The sequence below is a fragment of the Podarcis muralis genome, chromosome 1 (assembly GCF_964188315.1).
Source record: "Podarcis muralis chromosome 1, rPodMur119.hap1.1, whole genome shotgun sequence".
NCBI classification, from domain to species: Eukaryota; Metazoa; Chordata; class Lepidosauria; order Squamata; family Lacertidae; genus Podarcis; species Podarcis muralis.
This window is the reverse complement of record NC_135655.1, coordinates 29,525,166-29,545,679: the sequence shown is the minus strand read 5'-3', so window position 1 is coordinate 29,545,679 and position 20,514 is coordinate 29,525,166. Positions and strand designations below refer to the sequence as shown.

The 20,514-nt window shown below is 45.2% G+C and overlaps 1 protein-coding gene across 1 annotated transcript in view; it reads right to left on the bottom strand.

Annotated features, from left to right (window-relative positions):
• Nucleotides 1-4,363, bottom strand: part of SPTLC2 (serine palmitoyltransferase long chain base subunit 2) — a 62,215-nt gene extending 57,852 nt beyond the window's left edge. The window contains exon 1 of the mRNA XM_028718557.2: nt 4,158-4,363. Within this exon, the coding sequence (XP_028574390.1) occupies nt 4,158-4,280 (123 nt within the window). The 5' untranslated portion in view covers nt 4,281-4,363. The remainder of the gene's footprint in view (nt 1-4,157) is intronic.
• Between the last annotated feature and the right edge of the window lie 16,151 nt (nt 4,364-20,514).

The following is a 20,514-nucleotide window of genomic DNA, read 5'->3' as shown; positions in this document are numbered from 1 at the left end:
TATTATTTATTAAATTTGTATACAACCCTATACCCACTTTCCCAGAAACTGGAAGCAGATACTGCACCTGAGACACAGTTTCTAGCTAGCCCAGGGGTCGGCAACCCGCGGCCCCGGAGCCGCATGCGGCTCTTTAACGCCTTTGCCGCGGCTCCGGGGCGGAGGCGAGGGGAGGAGGTGCATTTTCCACAAAGCCATTTCCGAGCTAGAGAGGAGAGGGGGTTGCGGGCTAACCCCTCCCACACTCCACTCGCGGGGGCTGGCCTTTTGCCCCCGCGAGAACAGGGGAATCCCCGGGCGTGCCTGCAACCCTGCCCGCCAATCGGCGGGGCCGGGGAGGCGTGGCCTAGCCCATTTAAGGCCAGGCACGACCGGGGACCGCCCTCTTTGCCCCGTTCCAGCTCGCACCCTCTCCCTTCCTTCCCCTCGCGGTGTGTGGGATTCCACTCCTGGCAGTCCTTCTCTGCCGTCCTCACTGTTTTCCTCCCCCCCCCCCCCGCTTTTCTCCCTCTCTAGCCTCTTCTAGGCGTGGGTTGAAGCTGCGGCGTCCATTTCTTTAAAGGGCATCGATAAGGGAAAATCGTCGGCGCCATCTTTGTGGGCGCAAGTGGGAGTCGCGGGAGCGGCCATTTTGGTTGAGGACTGTAAGCAGGCTGCATTGAAAGGGGGCATGTAAGCTGGTCACTGTTTTGAAGGGGAGTGAAGAACACACACTCAAAAAAAGGTAACTTGTTAATTTAACGTTTATTTCTATGAGGAGGAGTAATTCTGAGGGGTCAAACAAAAAAATAATAAAAAGTGTCAAAAAAGTTATTTTTATAATGACGAGGATGACATTGGGCCCTCATTATTAATTATTATTTACATCAGGCACTGATTATGATTTATGGTACACTGGGGCCCTGATTAATTTTCTATGGCATTTTGGGGCATTGATTATTGGGCATAGCAAATTTTGCTATGGGGCCCTCTGATTTCTAATTACGTCCCTCTTTTGGACCCCCGGTAGGCCAGCCATGGATAAAGGCAAGAAAAGAAAAATTTCTGAAGAAAACAGAATGTTTAATGATACATGGACAGAATCATTTGCCTTCTCTACTGACAAGACTGGTTCACCAGTATGCTTAATATGTGGTGAGAAATTTGCAAACAACAAAAAGTCAAATATTACAAGACATTTCCAGAATAAACACACAGCCTTTGCTGAAAAATATCCAGATGGAGATGAGAGACGAAAAGCCATTGCAGAACTTATGAGGAAGGTTGATAGGAGCAAAAATAATTTCAAGAATTGGGTGAAGTCTGCAAATTCCACAACATATGCTAGTTTTGTAGCCGCTCAGGAAATAGTCAAGCACGGTAAGCCGTTCATTTCTTTAAAGGGCATCGATAAGGGAAAATCGTCGGCGCCATCTTTGTGGGCGCAAGTGGGAGTCGCGGGAGCGGCCATTTTGGTTGAGGACTGTAAGCAGGCTGCATTGAAAGGGGGCATGTAAGCTGGTCACTGTTTTGAAGGGGAGTGAAGAACACACACTCAAAAAAAGGTAACTTGTTAATTTAACGTTTATTTCTATGAGGAGGAGTAATTCTGAGGGGTCAAACAAAAAAATAATAAAAAGTGTCAAAAAAGTTATTTTTATAATGACGAGGATGACATTGGGCCCTCATTATTAATTATTATTTACATCAGGCACTGATTATGATTTATGGTACACTGGGGCCCTGATTAATTTTCTATGGCATTTTGGGGCATTGATTATTGGGCATAGCAAATTTTGCTATGGGGCCCTCTGATTTCTAATTACGTCCCTCTTTTGGACCCCCGGTAGGCCAGCCATGGATAAAGGCAAGAAAAGAAAAATTTCTGAAGAAAACAGAATGTTTAATGATACATGGACAGAATCATTTGCCTTCTCTACTGACAAGACTGGTTCACCAGTATGCTTAATATGTGGTGAGAAATTTGCAAACAACAAAAAGTCAAATATTACAAGACATTTCCAGAATAAACACACAGCCTTTGCTGAAAAATATCCAGATGGAGATGAGAGACGAAAAGCCATTGCAGAACTTATGAGGAAGGTTGATAGGAGCAAAAATAATTTCAAGAATTGGGTGAAGTCTGCAAATTCCACAACATATGCTAGTTTTGTAGCCGCTCAGGAAATAGTCAAGCACGGTAAGCCGTTCACAGTGTTATATTTGTTTTAAATGTCGCAATGGTTTTGCGGCTCCCAGTTGTTGTTTTTTCTTCGGAAACGGGTCCAAGTGGCTCTTTTTGTCTTAAAGGTTGCAGACCCCTGCGGTAGCCTATTAAAACAGGTCTCAGTACAAACTGCCATAGAACACATGCTTCATGTAAACATGTAGTTTTCTTCATTTCTGTAATAAAAATGTCTGGATAAGAAATGTCCAAAATGCATAGTTTTCTCACCTATTGTAAATGTTTAATATTTGGGCTTTTAACAAAAATTATATGTTTGCATATAAAATTCAAAATGGAAAAGGTCAAAAGGCATGAAGTGAATCAAATATTAAAAACAATGTGTTCACTGAACTTATACAAAGTCCGAGATATTAATTCATTCAGCCTGAATAAATTTAGATCACGTCAAAAAATGCCTATACAGTGGTACTAATGCAGTATTATGGTAAGACTGGACTTCATGGATGGCCAGTAAAAAAAAAATAGTTGTCTACGAAGGTCATCAAGATACCTCACAAGGTTGTTGAGGAATAAAAGAAAATTTGTACAATGAAGTGATTGTCACCAGAAGACAACGGCAGTAGTAATCAGTAAGCATTTGTCAGCGTTGCATACAAGTGAAACAGAGCAAATCAAAACACAATAATAGGGCAGCAAGTTTACTCACTAGTAAGTGTATGTAGGATAGACTTGAAGGCTACTAAATTCTGCAAGTCTAACTTCTAAATAAACTTACATATGATCAAGCTACAAGAAGAAAAGCAGCAAAACACAATAAATCATAACCAAACTAAGTGTCAATAATGGCCAGAACATCTTAAGATATAAAAAGTACTACAACTACTAAACACACTTCAATTTAAAGCATCAGTTCCAGAAATAAGTTATATACACAGTAAACTGGAGCAGGATTACCACACACACACACACACACAAACACACACAGCATGCCAAATTCAGAGGGTTGCACCCCTGTGAAACCCCCCCACTAAACTATAGAAGAAACACAGTTTCAGGCTGCTGTGAATGCAGTTAAATAAGGAGGATCAAATAGGTGGCAGATCCCCTTCTTACCTGGCCCCGCGGCTTATCGAAGGCTAGATACGGGACTCTCATCCCTATCCCCCACCAAACAACTGGGGGGCACAACTTACCCTTCTGCTCCTAATTCCTGCCACTTCCACCCCTGTCCTGGGGCTTCCCCCTTGATCTGAATATGAAGCTCGGCAAAGAAGACCATTTGGGGGGGGGGGGGTGACAGGCCTGCCCTCGTGCCATCTTTTATTAATCAGGATGCATTGGAATGGGGGTGAAGGAAACTGGCCTTCCAGCCCCGGAAGAGAGTAAGCAGCTGTCTTAGCCTGGAAACCTCAACGAAAGCAGCCAGTAAGGCCGGCGCTGTACTCCTCCTTTCTTGAATGCGAAGAGGAAATTCGGCTACTGAAACCAGGGGAGTTAATTTCGAGACACGAAGTGTGCGTGTCCCTGCGGAAATCATCCTGGGCTTCCAAAGCCGCCAAGAAAGAGAAGGAAGGAAGGGAAGGGAAGGGAAGGGAAGGACGCCAGCTCCGGGTTAGATTAACTCCCCGTCCCCTCGAGGAAAAGAAGAGGAAGGGAAAGGGAAAGGCACTTTTGCTTCCCTCCGTCCCTTCCTGGAGCGGGGAGTCGCCTGACTCTGCCAGCCTCGAGCGTTCCTCTCGGCCACGCCAAGGAGGGCAGGGCAGGCGGGAAGAGGCAGCCGAAGGAGCCTCTGTGCCGCTCCAGGCCATCCTTCTCCCTCTTTCCCCACTGCGGGGGACGCCAGAGGCAAGCGCGGCCCAGCCCAAGAACCTCGCCCTGAGGCGCGCGCCGGGACCGAGCAGGCCGCGGCCTGGGTTCCGCTCTGAGGAGGGGCCGCTCGGCAGCGGCAGCAGGGCGCGCCCGGCAGAGGAGCCCCGTCGACCCGCCTCACCTGGCCGTGGGGCTCCGCTCCTGGGAAGCCTCGCACGTAGCCGTTCTTCAGGCCGTGGTGCCCGGTGAGGCTGCAGCCGTTGGCGCGGGGCTCCCCGCTCAGCTTCTCGGCGCCGCGCTCCATCTTGCCGGCTCAGTCAGTCAGTCAGCGGCCAACAGCCGAGAAGCCAACCACCGCCCGTCCCTGCCTTGGTAATATCGCACCGGAAACGCAGCCGGAAGCGCCCGCCAATGACAGGCGGCAACGTCACGGCGGGGCGGGGTCGGAGCGTATTACTACGCTGACACGGTGGGGCGGGGTGGTGCGCAGAGTGGAAACACCCTCGAAAGGCAAGCCGGGCGGCGGGACCCAGATGCCTAAGCTCGGCGGCTCGGCGCCCCGAGATTCGAGAGGGCCAATCCCGAAGAAGGCGGTGTCGGTTTCGGGGCGGGGTTAAGCGGATGGACGGTCCAATCGTAGCGGAGAGGGGGCGGGACTAGCACGAATCGCCCCGTGAAGGTGGAGCGCCGGCTTCTGCCGGCGAGGCGGAGCCAAAAAAAGCCGCTGAGGTGGTTGCCTTCGGCGGTTCGAGCCCGGCCTTAGCAGGTGGGATTCGGTGTGGCGTTGCCACAGAACGATGCATTGAATTTAAAGCCCGTTTGGCCTTTGATCTCTTTCCTACTGGAATGTTTATTTTTGAAATAAGCTAATTTCACCTCGACAAACCTAGACAGCATCTTAAAAAGCAGAGACATCACCTTTCCGTATAGTTAAAGCCATGGTTTTCCCAGCAGTGATGTATGGAAGTGAGAGCTGGACCATAAAGAAGGCTGATCGCCGAAGAATTGATGCTTTTGAATTATGGTGTTGGATGAGACTCTTGAGAGTCCCACGGACTGCAAGAAGATCAAACCTATCCATTCTTAAGGAAATCAGCCCTGAGTGCTCACTGGAAGGACTCACTGGAAGGACTCACCTGAAGCTGAGGCTCCAATACTTTGGCCACCTCATGAGATGAGAAGACTCCCTGGAAAAGACCCTGATGTTGGGAAAGATGGAGGGCACAAGGAGAAGGGGACGACAGAGGACGAGGTGGTTGGATAGTGTTCTCGAAGCTACCAGCATGGGTTTGACCAAACTGCAGGAGGCAGTGGAAGGCAGAAGTGCCTGGCGTGCTCTGGTCCATGGAGTCACAGACACGACTAAACAACAACAAAATTTCCCCTTTCCTGGCTGAGATTGCGGTTGCCAAGACGACGCTGCCACCTGAAATTACTTTTCTGTTTCACGTTCTTCGGGATGGATTTGGCAAAGGGGAGCTGGAAGGTTTTGGTTTTTTTGAAGATGCTTCTTCTTCTTCTTCTCATCAAAGCTTTTGAACAAGCGAACAGTCTGCGGGTGAGATGGGGTATTCCACACTTACACGTGTTATTAGGAACTGTATGTGTGGTTGCATTATTACAGAGGAGAAAGCCGGCTGGCCCACTCATGAGGCAGAGTGAAGTGGCCACCTCGGGCGACAGAACATTTATACACTGCTTGATTGTAAACAAACAAAGAAACATCAAAGCAGAAGTGATCTCCTGATTATATGACTGTAAAATCCTTTATGCACTTTCTCTTTATCATGCCACAAATGCGCATACCATCCAAATCTGTTATCACGTCCTTCAAGATCTAACAAATCTGTATTTTCTAATTTTTATTTTTTAAAAAAATAAATTTTTATTGGTTTTCCACACATAAAATAAAAACAAACAAAACACAATACACAAACATACAAACATATAAACATGTATAATTTCATAGTCTTATTTTCATGCACCTTGCTTCTTGGACTTCCCCATACCTCCCCTTTTCTGCATCCTTGTTTCAAATTTTTTCAGCAACTTCTCCAATCAACTAATTATTCAAATCAATTCTTTTAGTTTCTTCCTTAACTTATTAATTACAGCTGTAATTCTTTGTTTCCCATTTCCCTGACATCTTAACATTCCTCAATTTTACAACAATTTTTAAGATATATCTTGAATTTCTTCCAGTCTTCTTCCACTGTCTCTTTCCCCTGGTCTCGGATTCTGCCAGTCATCTCCGCCAGTCCCATGTAGTATATCACCTTCGTCTGCCATTCTTCCAAAGTGGGTAGTTCTTGTGTCTTCCAATACTTTGCTAAGAGTATCCTTGCTGCTGTTGTAGCGTACATAAAAAACGTCCTATCCTTCCTTGACACCAATTGGCCCACCATGCCCAAGAGGAAAGCCTCTGGTTTCTTAGGAAAGGTCCTTTTAAGAACTTTCTTAACTTCATTATAGATCATTTCCCAAAAGGCTTTAATCTTCGGGCAGGTCCACCAAAGGTGGTAGAAAGTACCTTCAGTCTCATTGCATTTCCAGCATTTGTTATTGGGCAAATGATAGATCTTTGCTAGCTTGGCTGGGGTCATGTACCACCTGTAAATCATTTTCATAATATTTTCTCTTAAGGCATTACATGCCGTAAATTTAACACCGGTGGTGTATTTTCTAATTTAATCCAGTCCCGGATCCAAGCAATGCAAGCAGCTTCCTAATACAGTGGTGCCTCGCAAGACGAAATTAATTCGTTTCGCAAGTTTTTTCTTCTTGCGAGTTTTTCGTCTTGCGAAGCACGGTTTCCCATAGGAATGCACTGAAAATCAATTAATGCGTTCCTATGGAAACCGACTTCAGACCAGGTCTGGGGACAGTCTGTCCCCCAACCTCTTCTGAAGGCTGGGGGTGGGACAAGGGCTTTTCTTCCCACCCCCAGCATTTTAAAAAACCCCGCTGTCCGGGGCGATCTTAAAATGATGGCGGGCGGGAGCGAAGCCTCCGCTGCCGCCCGCCAGCATTTTAAAAAACCCCGGTACAGGGTGTGCTCTGGCCTTATATCATGTTGAGAGAGAGAAAGAGAAAATTACTATAGAGTCTGCAGGAGAGTAAAGGTATTTCCTATCCCTTCCCTTTATCCGATTTGGGATGCAATGCATGCCAAGAGCAGAAATCAGTATGATTCTTATTGCTTGAGAAGCCAGTCTGGTCAGAGTAGCACATAGCAATGATGCCTCTGCGAAATATATGGCAGTCACTTCAAATGACAAGAAGCGAAGATTTAAAGATTAGATGCCAGAAGCAGGTGTGTGTTACTGGATGACAACAGAAGGGATAGGGATTCATACGGCCAGTTTTCAGCATGAGGCAAATATATGAACCCTGGTAGATCAAACCAAAGCCCTATCTACCCCAACATCCTGTTTCAACAGAAGCCAGCCAGATAACTGGAATGCCCACAAACAGGACATAAGGGCAACAGCCCTGTCTCTTTGATTGTTCCCTTTGCTGCCTCTGATCTTGGAGGTAGTGTGCAGTACAGCAATAATAATAATAATAATAATAATAATAATAATAATAATAATTTTATTACTTATACCTCGCCCATCTGGCTGGGCCTCCCCAGCCACTCTGGGTGCCTCCCCACAGAATATTAAAAACACGACAAAACATCAAACATTAAAAACTTCCCTATACAGGGATGCCTTCAGATGTTTTCTAAAAGTCAGATAATTGTTTATTTCCTTAATATCTGATGAGAGGGCATTCCACAGGACGGGTGCCACTACTGAGAATGCCTTCTGCCTGGTTCCCTGTAACCTCACTTCTCGCAGTGAGGGAACCCCCAGCAGCCCCTCGGAGCTGGATCTCAGTGTTCGGCCTGAATGATGGGTGTGGAGACGCTCCTTCAGATATACTGGGCTGAGGCCATTTAGAGCTTTAAAGGTCAGCACCAACGCTTTGATTTGTCCTCCGGAAACGTGCTGGGAGCCAATTTATGTCTTTCAGGACCGGTGTTATGTGGTCTCGGTGGCCACTCCCAGTCACCAGTCTAGCTGCCACATTCTGGATTAGGGCTTCAAAAGTCAGCACCAACACTTTGAATTGCGCTCGGAAACGTACTGGGAACCAATGTAGGTCTTTCAAGACCGGTGTTATATGGTATCGATGGCTGCTCCCTGTCACCAGTCTAGCTGCCGCATTCTGGATTAATTGCAGTTTTCCGTGTCACCTCCAAAGGTAGCCCCACGGAGAGCGCATTGCAGTAGTCCAAGCGGGAGATAATGAGAGCATGCACCACTCTGGCAAGACAGTCTGCGGGCAGGTAGGGTCTCAGCCTGCGTACCAAGTGGAGCTGGTAGACAGCTACTCAAAGTATAAACCCTGGGTAAATGGGCCTGAAACCCCTGGAATCTTGCACTGCTTAGAGATCGGGATGGTAGGCAATAATATGAATTCTACACCTCTGTGAGACTAAAGATTCATAGAGAATATGCTCTCTAGACTGTTGCAGAATGGTCTGCAGGTGAGCAAAGTGTAAGACTGGTGGATTTGTAGCCAATTACATTGCATGATTTTAAATTTGTTTTCTAATTGCTTCATACCCTCCAACATTTCTCTGATGAAAATGGGACATTCTAAATAATAATAATAATAATAATAATAATAATAATAATAATAATAATAATGATGATGATGATGATGATGGTTGTTGTGGTTGTTGTTAATTTATACCCCACCCATCTGACTGGGTTGTCCCAGCCACTCTGGGTGGCTTCCAACATATGTAAAATAATAATAAAACATTCACCGTTGTTTTTTAACTTCCCTATACCTTCAGATGTCTTCTAAAGGTTGTATAGTTAGTTATCTCCTTGGCTTGGAGGTTGCATAACTCCATACTCTCCAGCATTTCTCTGCTGAAAATAGGGACATCCTAATTCTAGGATCAAATCAGAAACTGGGATGGCTTCTGTAAATACAGGACTGTACCTGGAAAACAGGGACACTTGGATAGTCTGTTTTGCAGTTAAAGAGGTTTCAGTCAGAATAACCCCCCTTTCCCCCAGTTGAAGGCACAGCACTTTTGTCTCTCTGTTATATTCACTCCAACTTCCTGATGATGTCACTCTTGTGTGAATGTGTCTTAAAAACAATGCAATAATTTAGTCTTACTTCCTGGTGCAGCATTTCCAGACTAAATGAAAACACGTAACCGCACGTAAAAGGAAGGGAGAGAAACTTAGAAGTAGTGCACCACAAAGGACACAGGACAGACAAGCATCACATAAGAATGAAAGGCAAGAGAAAATATTCTTCATTGTTTAGTCTTGTCTGAGGCTAGAAAAGGTTGAGGTCTGCCTACCATTAACTAATCAGAAGTATGTTCTGTATAACTCAACTGCTTGTGTACTGTTACCTTTTTTTTATGTCTTACGTGCACACACACACAAATGTTATTTTATGACAATAGCTACATTCAGAGTTTGAACAAAGTTTCTGCCATTGAAAACAAAATGGTTGGGGAGGATAAAATATGCAAGTCTGCAATATATTCAAGACTGATTTCCGTATTTATTCCCCATCTCTCTGCCTTATATCCAGAGGCAGTTCACAACAAAATGTACAAATCCATTCAAGAAATAAAATCAATAAAATCAAAGCAACATTAGAAACAAAAAGGGCGAGAAAAGATCAAAGGAAACCGCTGCAAAATAGCATTACATTGGAGCATTGTAGGATAAATCAAATGCCTTCAAAATGCCAGATCTAGCACTTTATAGGTCAATGCAAGCACTCTGAATTATGGGTGAGAATATGATATAAAATAGTACAGTGGTACCTTGGTTTATGAACTTAATTCATTCCAGAAGTCCATTCTTAAACCGAAACCGTTCTTAAACTGAGGCGTGCTTTCCCTAATGAGGCCTTCCGCCGCCGGTGCCCTTCCACCATTCAGCTTCTGTTCGTAGACCGAGATAAAGTTCGCAAACACTACTTCTGGTTTTGCGGAGTTCGTAAACCGAATAGTTCTTAAACAGGGCTGTTCATAAACCGAGGTGATGTGTTCCCAAAGTAAAGGAAGGATTGAACTCTGATTAATAAGAATACACACAGAGGCTTGAACCAGCAAGACTCTGGGAAGGGTGCGTATAATAATCTCTCTCGACCAGGTCGTTTTATTCACAAAAGAACTTTTTACAGAGTGTTCGTAAGAACCAATCAGATTTCTTCTGAGCATTTCAACAAACCCCACATGGGGACAAAGTTAAACTACCAAAACTAATTAAGCATGGGGTAAACAAAACAGAACTACAAAGGAGTGCATTTGGCAACCCCGGGAGTTGATAAACAAGCAATATACATGATAAGGATGGCCAGGAGGACAGCGATCACTATCACCTTCAGTGAGATCTGTTTCCTGGCCCTAAGATTAACATCCTAAGATTAACATACCAGAAAAGCTACATCAAAAGAAGCTGCCCACTATCTTTGATGACCCAGTATGCCTGCCTGCAGTATGTGACTTGTCAAGAAAGAGAAATGGAACAGGAATGCAGAGGTGTGGATTGATCAAGAATCATATCAAAATAGTTTAAACCCAGTCAACGCAATGCTTTCATTGCTTTCACAGATGGCTTACTCTATATTTGTTATAATTCCTCATAGCAATCCCACCTGATCACTACACCGAGGAACCACTGTATTCTGAATGCTCCCCACAGTGACTACCTGAGTGAAATTTACAGGCAGTCCCTTTGTGACTGTCTCAGATTTACGTATCAGGTGCAAATCCTCCTTGCTGGCTGGTTCTTCCTTAGGAGAACATTTGGGAGAACCATGACCAACAGTAAACAGTGGCTCTGGCAATTCCAGTTCAGCCTCAGACGATGGCCTGGACATTGCTTGTGTACCTCTCTCAATAACTGTGTCATCTGTACTATAACTGGCAGTGGTGCTTTCAGTGTCACTCTCAATGTCAGAATCTACATCTGTGTTGGCATTGATGGGGAAACTGTGGAGAACCTCTCTCTCCTGTCATGCAGTGCATTCTATATTCCTAGTAAGAATCACTGTGTCAGAATCAATAAAATAAATAAAACTCTGTGTTGACCTCTCTCATAACCCGTGAAAATGCCCTGTGCACCTTTTGCACCTTGCCAGTGTGGTGTAGTGGTTAAGAGGGGTAGACTCGTAATCAGGGGAACCGGGTTCACTTCCCTGCTCCTCCACATGCAGCTGCTGGGTGACCTTGGGCCAGTCACACTTCTCTGAAGTCTCTCAGCCCCACTCACCTCACAGAGTGTTTGTTTTGGGGCAGGAAGGGAAAGGAGAATGTTAGCCGCTTTGAGACTCCTTAAGGGGAGTGAAAGGCGGGATATCAAATCCAAACTCTTCTTCTTCTTGCGGTGTTTCTACCCACATGTGAGACTCAAAAAGCTTTAAGTGCTTGACAGAAGGTTTTCTCTGGAACAGTTTCTCAAAAGGAGAACTTTCCATACCAGCGGAAACCTTTCTTACCCACGTGTAAGAAAAAGCGTTCAGCAATTCAGCCCAAAACTCCTGGGGCAAACCTGCACTTAGCAGTTGCGCTTTCATGCCTTGTTCCAACTCTGTGTTCACCTTGACACACTCTTGTTCTATGAAGCTTCTGAGACAGCAACCTTGTGCTCAGTCTCCTGTTCACATCTGAAGGTTGCAAGAGTCAACACTGTTTCCTCAGACCAAAGTCACTTATCACCGGTCTCTCTGGACTGATGGAGATTTATAGCCAGGGAGGACCATTGGAGATACGCCCCGAAGACTTGGGAAGTTGGCGACCTTACCAGGCGTGTTTCCAACAAGATTTCCAGGTGGGAGTTGATCATGGTGAGGGTTTGCCAAGCATGCCTTCCTCTTAGCACGTTTCTCCCTTTTGTCCTGAGTTCGAGCGTCTTCAAAACCCATGGCACCTTTGGTAAAGGCTGTTCTCCAATTAGAGCGCTCGCAGGCCAGTGTTTCCCAGTTGTTGGTGCTTATACTACATTTTTTAAAAGATTTGCCTTGAGAGAGTCTTTGAATCTCTTTTGTTGACCACTAGAATGAGACCACCAATCTATCAACTAATATTTGGAATTCTAAGGAAGAAAATAAGTTGAAGCATTTTGGTCCCCCATCTTGTTTCAAAATGCTATCCAAACGTACAATCTCAGGATCTGTCACACCAAATTGGGTGACAATACTTTGAGAGGTGTCCAAACTGGTGCAGTTTGTAATGGTGTGATTTGTCATCTTAAAGGGACCATGTGCCATATATTTAATTAAGAATGCATACTTGGCAACAATATGGTCACACAACTACTATCTTAATGAGGCAGATAGCTAACATTGTGGCTGCAGGCATGGATGTACTTACTCCCTGTGTCTAATGGAGAAAGACTGCTGACCATTGGATAGAGTGGTGGATGTGGGAGACCTCTGTAAAGACCTTGCGTAGCCATGACACCATATGCTCAAATAAATAATATTGTCTGATAGATGATTTTCTATTGCAAACCACCTTGTTTAATTGGATCATTCAATCAGCACAAGCTTTTCAGCATGCCAGTCAGAATGATTCCCCATCCCCCCTTGCACTGTTCTGGGGGTTCTCCTAACTCCCCCCCCCAAGCCCATTTTAGAGGGTGCGAGGGGGAGGAGAGGGAGAAAAGCCCCATTGCAAAAGTCCTTGCTCAGGCTTCCGCTAGCAGCACTAGTTAGTTGGATCCCACCCCTGATGTTTAAAGCCTTGCTAATCCTTTTTATAGCAGCTAAGCAAATAATAGATCAGCTATTGGAGAACAGCTGCCAATCTATCATGGGAGGCATAACTAGAAAGAGTCTGGAACATTGCCCTCATGGAAAAATTGACAAAGCAACTTAAAGCTCTAAAAACAAACAAACAAAACCCCCCAAATATTACTCTGAAGGAACTTGGTATGTTTAATACATCAGACAAGGTAGTAAAATGGCAAATCCACCAGCAACACAGAGATGAACTCCACCACCAACACATAACCTGTTATTTTATTTTATTTTATTCTCAATGACTGCAGTTACTCACAAAACAACACGTGGAGTAGATCATCACTTACCTCACTGATCTTCAACTGCTGGGTCACGGCCTGACTCAAGCTGGGCCATAAGAGGAGCACTACCACCATGCCAATATATGGTAAAAGATTGAAAAATGGGTCCCCAAATACATGTTTGGGTTAAAAGTGGATCCTAGGTTGAAGATGCCTGACTTGCTTTTTGTGGGTTCAGCATGTGCTGTTGTGAGGGGTGGGGGAGCAACTGGGGATTTATCTTAAGATATATTTGTTCTTTTGTAACTATGATGAAAATTCAAAAATAAAGGCGTGTTGTTGATTTTTAAGTGCAGCCTTTGGCCCCTGAAACAAAAACCACCCCTAACTTAGCAGTATGCTGTTAGTATGATGAAACAGTGACATCACTCCTTAGATGTAGTGTGTATGTACATAAGATTTCTATATGCTTAACAAACCTGTTGAACTTTATTGGTTACACATGAAAACAGGAGCTTTAAACAGTCCCCAATGTAAGGCTCTTATTAACAGCTGTGTGATGAGAGAAAGCACATTATAGTCGAGCTTATTTAAATGCTGCTTTTCCAATCTGTGCTCAAAGTGGCTCACTAGAACAATCAACAAATTAATATTGAGATACAACAGAAATACGTTCTTGAATAGATCAAACACATTTTGTAAAAGACCATATTATCTCCACGGTGGCAAACTAGCAAAAAAAATTGCCTCAAATATGTCAGGGAGGAGCCTAAGTAGCTGACGTCAGCCAGGGCACTGCCCTCCGAGGCCAGGTGGAAATGTGTCAGGCAGAGGACCAGTTATTGGGGGAGGACTCATAGCTAGACGGTCTTTCTGCGCCTTGATCTGCAGGATGCAGGATGAGATGCAGGAGCAGCATCTGCTACTGGAGTCAGCTAGAGCATCACCTTCCCATACCAGCAGGTTTATCTTTCTCCATCACTGCATCTCCAGGCTGATAGAAGCCCGCATGCCAGGCTGCTGCTAAATAAAGGCACATAAACCCTGCAAGAAAAAAAGGCAGAAACTCCCAAATTGCTCATGATTCTGCCAGAGGATAATTCTTTCTCTCTCTTTTTTTTTACTCCCTTTGTTATGCAGTGCGCCAAGTGCTGTGTGAGTCAAGGCACCAGTGGTGGATCGTGCTTCTGAGCACTCGGTCTGGTTCTCAACAGAAATGGCATTGTGTTCGAAGGCTTCTGGCAGCTGTAATCTGCGTGGTGTTTAGCTGTTACGCCAGGAGCAGCCACAAGGGGGAAGGAGCAGATCAGAAATGGCAAAAGGGATCCTCCAGAAGGGAGGCTTTTCAAAGCAGAGATGGGCCACCTTATGTAGGAATGATCTTTTCCAAACCGGGTTTCATGGCTGCCATATTGGGCCAGGAGATGTGATATGGGCCTATTTCCACCTTGTATCCTATAACAAACACGACTGATATATGCCTCCTCTTTGTTTATCTTGAATGATAGTGGCTGACAGGCCCAAATAGAACAATATCCTCCTTGCATGATGGTGTTCACAAAAGGCTACAGGCTTGAGTGGTTCCTGGACAAAATGCCCCTTTAGGCTTTCCTGGCACTTGTAACATCAGCAACAATTCAAAGGTGGCCAGGTGTGGCCATTTTAATTTCCCATAATGCCCAGAGCACCTGACCTGGCGCCCCTCCAAGGGCATTATGTGAAAGTTAACTGCAGGCTCAAGACACAATTGATATAGAGGGGCTGGAACTGGACCCTGGAGTCTAGCAGCTGTCCTTAGGATGCCAGATGGTGACAGCAGGCTGTGTGTGTGTATTTTAATAGCTGGTTCTCTCGCATTTCTTCTTTGGAGACACTGAAACTCACAGCAGCCCGTGCGCTTTTGTTCTACTGTCTCTGCTGGGGGACCCGCCATGCTCCTTCTGGGGTAGTTTGTTGTCATTGGCCCCCACCATGCACTCAGCTCTCACCTGTGGCTCCTAGTCAACATGCAGCAGTGGCCGCACCCCGGAACTGGCTTTGACTGATCAGTTAAACAAGGTGAGAGTAGCCAATAGGTCTTTAAACCCCTAGTGAGTTAGGCACTTCCCCTACCCATGAATACAGGCTCCAGCGGACTGAGCTGGCGACACCAATAGTGGGTGCAATGGTCAAAGAAGTGGTTTCTGCACGTGCTGTTGAGGGAAATGAGGGGCAGAGGGGGCTCTTCAACTTGGGAAGGTAGCCCACCCAGCAGAAGGAAAACTCTGATCCTAAATCTCCGCTACCTTGCAGGACTTCTTTGAGAGAAGAAAAGGCTAAGGAGTAAACCCTACTCAAATCTGGAGTTCCTAAAATGACTGGATTGCGCCTTGTATGCCTCCTTCCTGCAACTCCTGCAGCCAAGCTGGTGCCAAGTGTATTGCTCTACTTTCCTTTGAAAGGGGCCGAAAAGGGGAGGGGGCGGTCCTTGTCATCTGGGCAGCGCAGAATCTTCCAACACACTGCCCAGGCTTGGACCCCAGGGAGGTCGCTTTTGCCACCAGCTTCTTGGGTCTGCTGTGTCTGCAACAAGTGCCCCCCCCCAGCTGTGTCATCTTTGTTTTGTTTTCATTACTCTGGTCAATGTTCACTCTCATTCTTTGGCTTAAGAGGCCCAATGTGAGGAAGTTTGACTTTTGCCATATTCACAACATACATTTAAAGCACCACGATACGACTTTAAATAGTCACGGCTTTCGCTAAAGAATTCTGGGAGCTTTTGCTTGTTAAAGGTGCTGGGAGTTGTTAGGAGACCCCATTCCCCTCTCAGACCTGTAATTCCTAGAGTCCCCTGGGAAGAGGAACTGACATTAAACCTCTCCTATTATCTATTGTGATCCCACTCCCTGCACTACTGCATTTAGAAAGCTGCAGTCAGATGTGACTCAAGTTGGGCAGAGTCAATAGGTAGAGCTTGTTTCCTTTAAGGCTCCCTATTTTTCGAGAACTGTGGGAAAAGGATTGGAAATGATAATAGTAGTAATAATAAATACTAATTAGTCACTTTATGGTCCAGCTTAAAGCGACTAATTAGTATTTATTATTACTACTATGATAAAGCTGGACCATAAAGAAGGCTGATCGCTGAAGAATTGATTCTTTTGAATTCTGGTGCTGGAGGAGACTGCAAGAAGATCAAACACATCCATTCTTAAGGAAATCAGCCCTGAGTGCTCACTGGAAGGACAGATCGTGAAGCTGAGGCTCCAATACTTTGGCCACCTCATGAGAAGAGAAGACTCCCTGGAAAAGACCCTGATGTTGGGAAAGATGGAGGGCACAAGGAGAAGGGGACGACAGAGGACGAGATGGTTGGATAGTGTTCTCGAAGCTACAAACATGAGTCTGACCAAACTGCGGGAGGCAGTGGAAGACAGAAGTGCCTGGCGTGCTCTGGTCCATGGGGTCACGAAGAGTCAGACACGACTAAACGACTAAACAACAATAACAATAACAATTAGTCGCTTTCCTCACAAAAGCAGCCCAAAGTGACTTAAACACTGAAACAATTACAACAAGCACAACTGATCAAAACCTAAAAAACACATCTGTATAAATAAAAGACATGTCCTGCCCCACTAAAAGAGACTGCAAGTTCCTGAAATCCTTCAAATTGAGGACCAAAAGCCTGGCACCTAAAAATAGATTTAGTTGGTGCCAGTCATGCCTCCCTAGGTACAGACTTCTACAAGTGAGGGACCACCACTGAAAAGGCCCTCTGACCCTTCCTATAGGGAACAGCAGTCCTTGAGGTATTGGGGTCCAGAAGCTTTATGTTAACACCAGCGCTCTGAACTGAGTCCAGAAACTAAACTGGCCCCAGGCAGAACCTGTTAAATAGTCTGAGGGGAAAACTGTTACGATATAGAAGCAATGCACCCGTGAGCTGCTGGTAGCTTGAAAGCAAAACATAATGGGAATGTTGGGACTGTTCCGTGGGAAACAGAGGGACAGTCTATTCACAGTGCGAAGCACCGGAATTAGCTCAGAGTGTAATATGAGCTGTATAGGAAGTACAGGAGGAGTTTCATTCTCGACTGCCGGAATTTGAAGAGAGCAGTGATGTTTTTTGTAACGCTGCAAAGACAGAAATAAAGGCATGTAAATACGTTTTCTGTCTATCTCTTTCCCCTGCCCGGGGGGGGGGGCAGAAAGAGGGGTGTGTCCTTCTCACGATGAGAAGGATCGCCTATCGCAACCTCTGCCTGGATCTTGCTGGGGAATGCAGACAGGGAGGTCAACAGGAGATCAAGTCGGGTGCCTGGGAGAGTTGCCAGTTTCTCCTGATAAAGGCTTGATTCCCGACAAAAACAACCCAAAGAGGTCAAAGAGACTGGCAAACAGACTTAAATAGAATCTAAGGGCTCATCCAGACTTCTTTTTTGCACCATGCTTTCCAGTCACAGGTCTCCACTTTAATGCCGCATGTCCAAGTTGTCTTTTTATTTTATTTTAGCTCTGGCACTTTCCCTTAAAAAAACCCCAAACCATTTTACTGCTGCACTGGAGCAAACGGCAACCCACAGAAAACCCAATTTGCTCCGTTTGCTCCGATTCAAACAACTTAGCTGAAGGAATTGAGGGGATGCTCATCAAATTTGCAGATGGCAACAAACTGGGAGGGGTAGCTTCACCTTCAAAGGTGCACTCCTCTATTGTCTCCCAAGACGGACGGATGCCAAGAACGTACTGTACTCCCCTCTCTTTGTGCTGTGCTGACTATATGTAACCAAGAAACATGGCATGAAGAATGAGTCTGGCTCCTAGATTCACTTCTGTGTGCTGAATCTTCCATCATTTAAAAATCAATAACCATCTCCAATACTCATCAGTTGGCTCTTCTGAGCCTCATTATGGCTGTAATGTGCCACAGCAAACTATAGTTTGTTCTTCCCTCTTCTGTAATCAACAGGACCTTTCTGTTAATGAGAAAAAAAGTTCCTTATCTCTTCCTCAAGCACCTAACTAACAAAGAAAGGAATGGATGCTTAGCAGACTCCCTTGGGAAACCAGACTCCCAGGAGCCCTGCTACAGGACACTACTTCTCTCAATCTCCTTCGGAAAATGCAAAGCGGGAAGGATACTTTTCTCAGGTAATTCAAGGTGCTTAATAAGACGGCACTGAATAGTGGTGTTGAGTAGTTCCACGTTTTCTCTGTCACCCAATAGCATTTCTCCGCATTCCCCATGCAGAGGACCTACCACTGAAGAAACCTTTTATTATTATTTCTAACCTGTCTTGCAAGCCTGAGCTCATTCTGAGCTTTAGCCAGCCTGACTTTCCCTCTGCAGCTGTTGGCTACTCATGTATACTCCTCCTTTGTGATTTCCTCTTTCTTCCATTTCTTATACATGCCCTTCTTAACTCCAACTCAACTGTAAGCTCCTTAGGCAGCCACACCGGTTTCCTTACATGCCTCCCACTTTTCTTTCTTGTTGGTATTGTATGCATTTGGGCCTTCAATATTTCTCTTTTTAGAAATTCCTATCCTTTGTGGATCCCTCTCTCATTGAGTATTTCTGACCACAGGATCACACCCAGTAGTTCCTTCAGCTTTTCAAAATTGGCCTTCTTAAAATCCAGTGTGTGTGTCCGACTACACTCAGTTTTCCCTTGCCTCTGTATCCTGAAACCCAGGATAATATGATCACTTCCTCCCAAATTTCCAGGCACTTCCACCTCATTAATCAGTTCCTCCCTATTGGTGAGAACCAGGTCCAAGATAGATGATCCCCTTGTCGGTTCTTCCACCTTCTGGGAAATGAAATTGGAGGAATTTGTCAGACAATAGAGGCAATGGAGGAATTTGTCAGACCTTACACTCTTGGCAGAGTTTGAGTCCCAACAGCTATCAGGGAAGTTGAAGTCCCCCATGATTACTATTTCTCTCCTTTTCAAATGTTTGGTAATCTGCTCTAATAAGGCATCATCCAAGGCTTCAGTCTGGCTAGGCGGTCAATAGCAGACACCCATAGTAAGGGCACCATTGTTTCTCTCTCCTACAATTTTTACCCATATACTCTCAATCTGCTTTTCATGCTCCAGATCATGGATTTCTTCACAAGTATACACATCCTTTATATACAATGCTATTCCTCCCCCCTTCCTGTTTGGTCTATTCCTTTTGAACAGGCTATACCCCACAATTCCTACATTCCAGTCATGAGTCTCATCCCACCAGGTTTCAGTCATGCTTATAAGGTCGTAAACGACTTAGAGGCATTCTTACAATTAAATGGTATATAGGTAAAGAGACCCCTGACCATTAGGTCTAGTCGTGAACGACTCTGGGGTTGCGGCGCTCATCTCGCTTTATTGGCCGAGGGAGCCGGTGTACAGCTTCCGGGTCATGTGGCCAGCATGACTAAGCCGCTTCTGGCGAACCAGAGCAGCGCACGGAAATGCCGTTTACCTTCCAACCGGAGTGGTACCTATTTATCTACTTGCACTTTGACGTGCTTTTGAACTGTTAGGTTGGCAAGAGCAGGGACTGAGCAACAGGAGCTCACCCCGTCGTGGGGATTCGAACCGCCGACCTTCTGATCAGCAAGCCCTAGGCTCTGTGGTTTAGACCACAGCGCCACTCACGCTGTGTGTGTGTGTGTATACACACACACACACACACACACACACACTGTTTGTTAAATAAAATGATAGGCAGCCACATTGAGCACAATTTAAAAAGGTCCGGGATTAGCTGACCTGCACTAATTGACAGCAGGCAGCCAACCTCTTTTAAGGTAAACCTAAACACCCCCCTTCTTTCCACAACAAGCAGAAGTGGCCATCTCAGGTACATACTTTATATGGGAGATCTGTGAGCTACTGTACACATTATAGTTTTATAAGTATATACCCCAAACATTTTAACAGTGTAACCCTATGCATGCTTACTCAGAAGAAAGCTTAAGTATTCCCCTGGAAATGCTAAGAGTGAGCACAACAAGCATGTCAGAGAGTCATGACTGGATGCAGCTCCCAGCTGCATTTGCTGGCAAATGTTGGCTGTTCTGAGTCTCAATGTGAAAGAGAATTCAGTTCTTCCTTTGTGTACCCTCACATGTTATCTCAGGAAAACTAATTTATTAATATCATTCCATATTGAATGCCTGCACAGAAAAGACTTTGAACCATTAATGAAATGCAAGCCTAACTTCTGAAAACAGGTGCCAGTTGTTTTCTTTTGAAAATCTTGATGCACCACAGCAATGAATAGCCCAGAGAGATATATGGAGGACTATACCAAACCCACACCATGGTCGAGCATTGCAAAGAAATGTCCAACTTCCTCAGAGTTTAGCCATGTAGAGGTGAACAGATACTCCTTGTTCTGCTGGGGGATATCAGGAACAGCAGAGCTAGACACAGCCTGAAGGAAAAGGTGAGAGTTGCTCAAGGCAGCATGAACAATACTGCAGCATGAACAAAATAACTAAGCAAA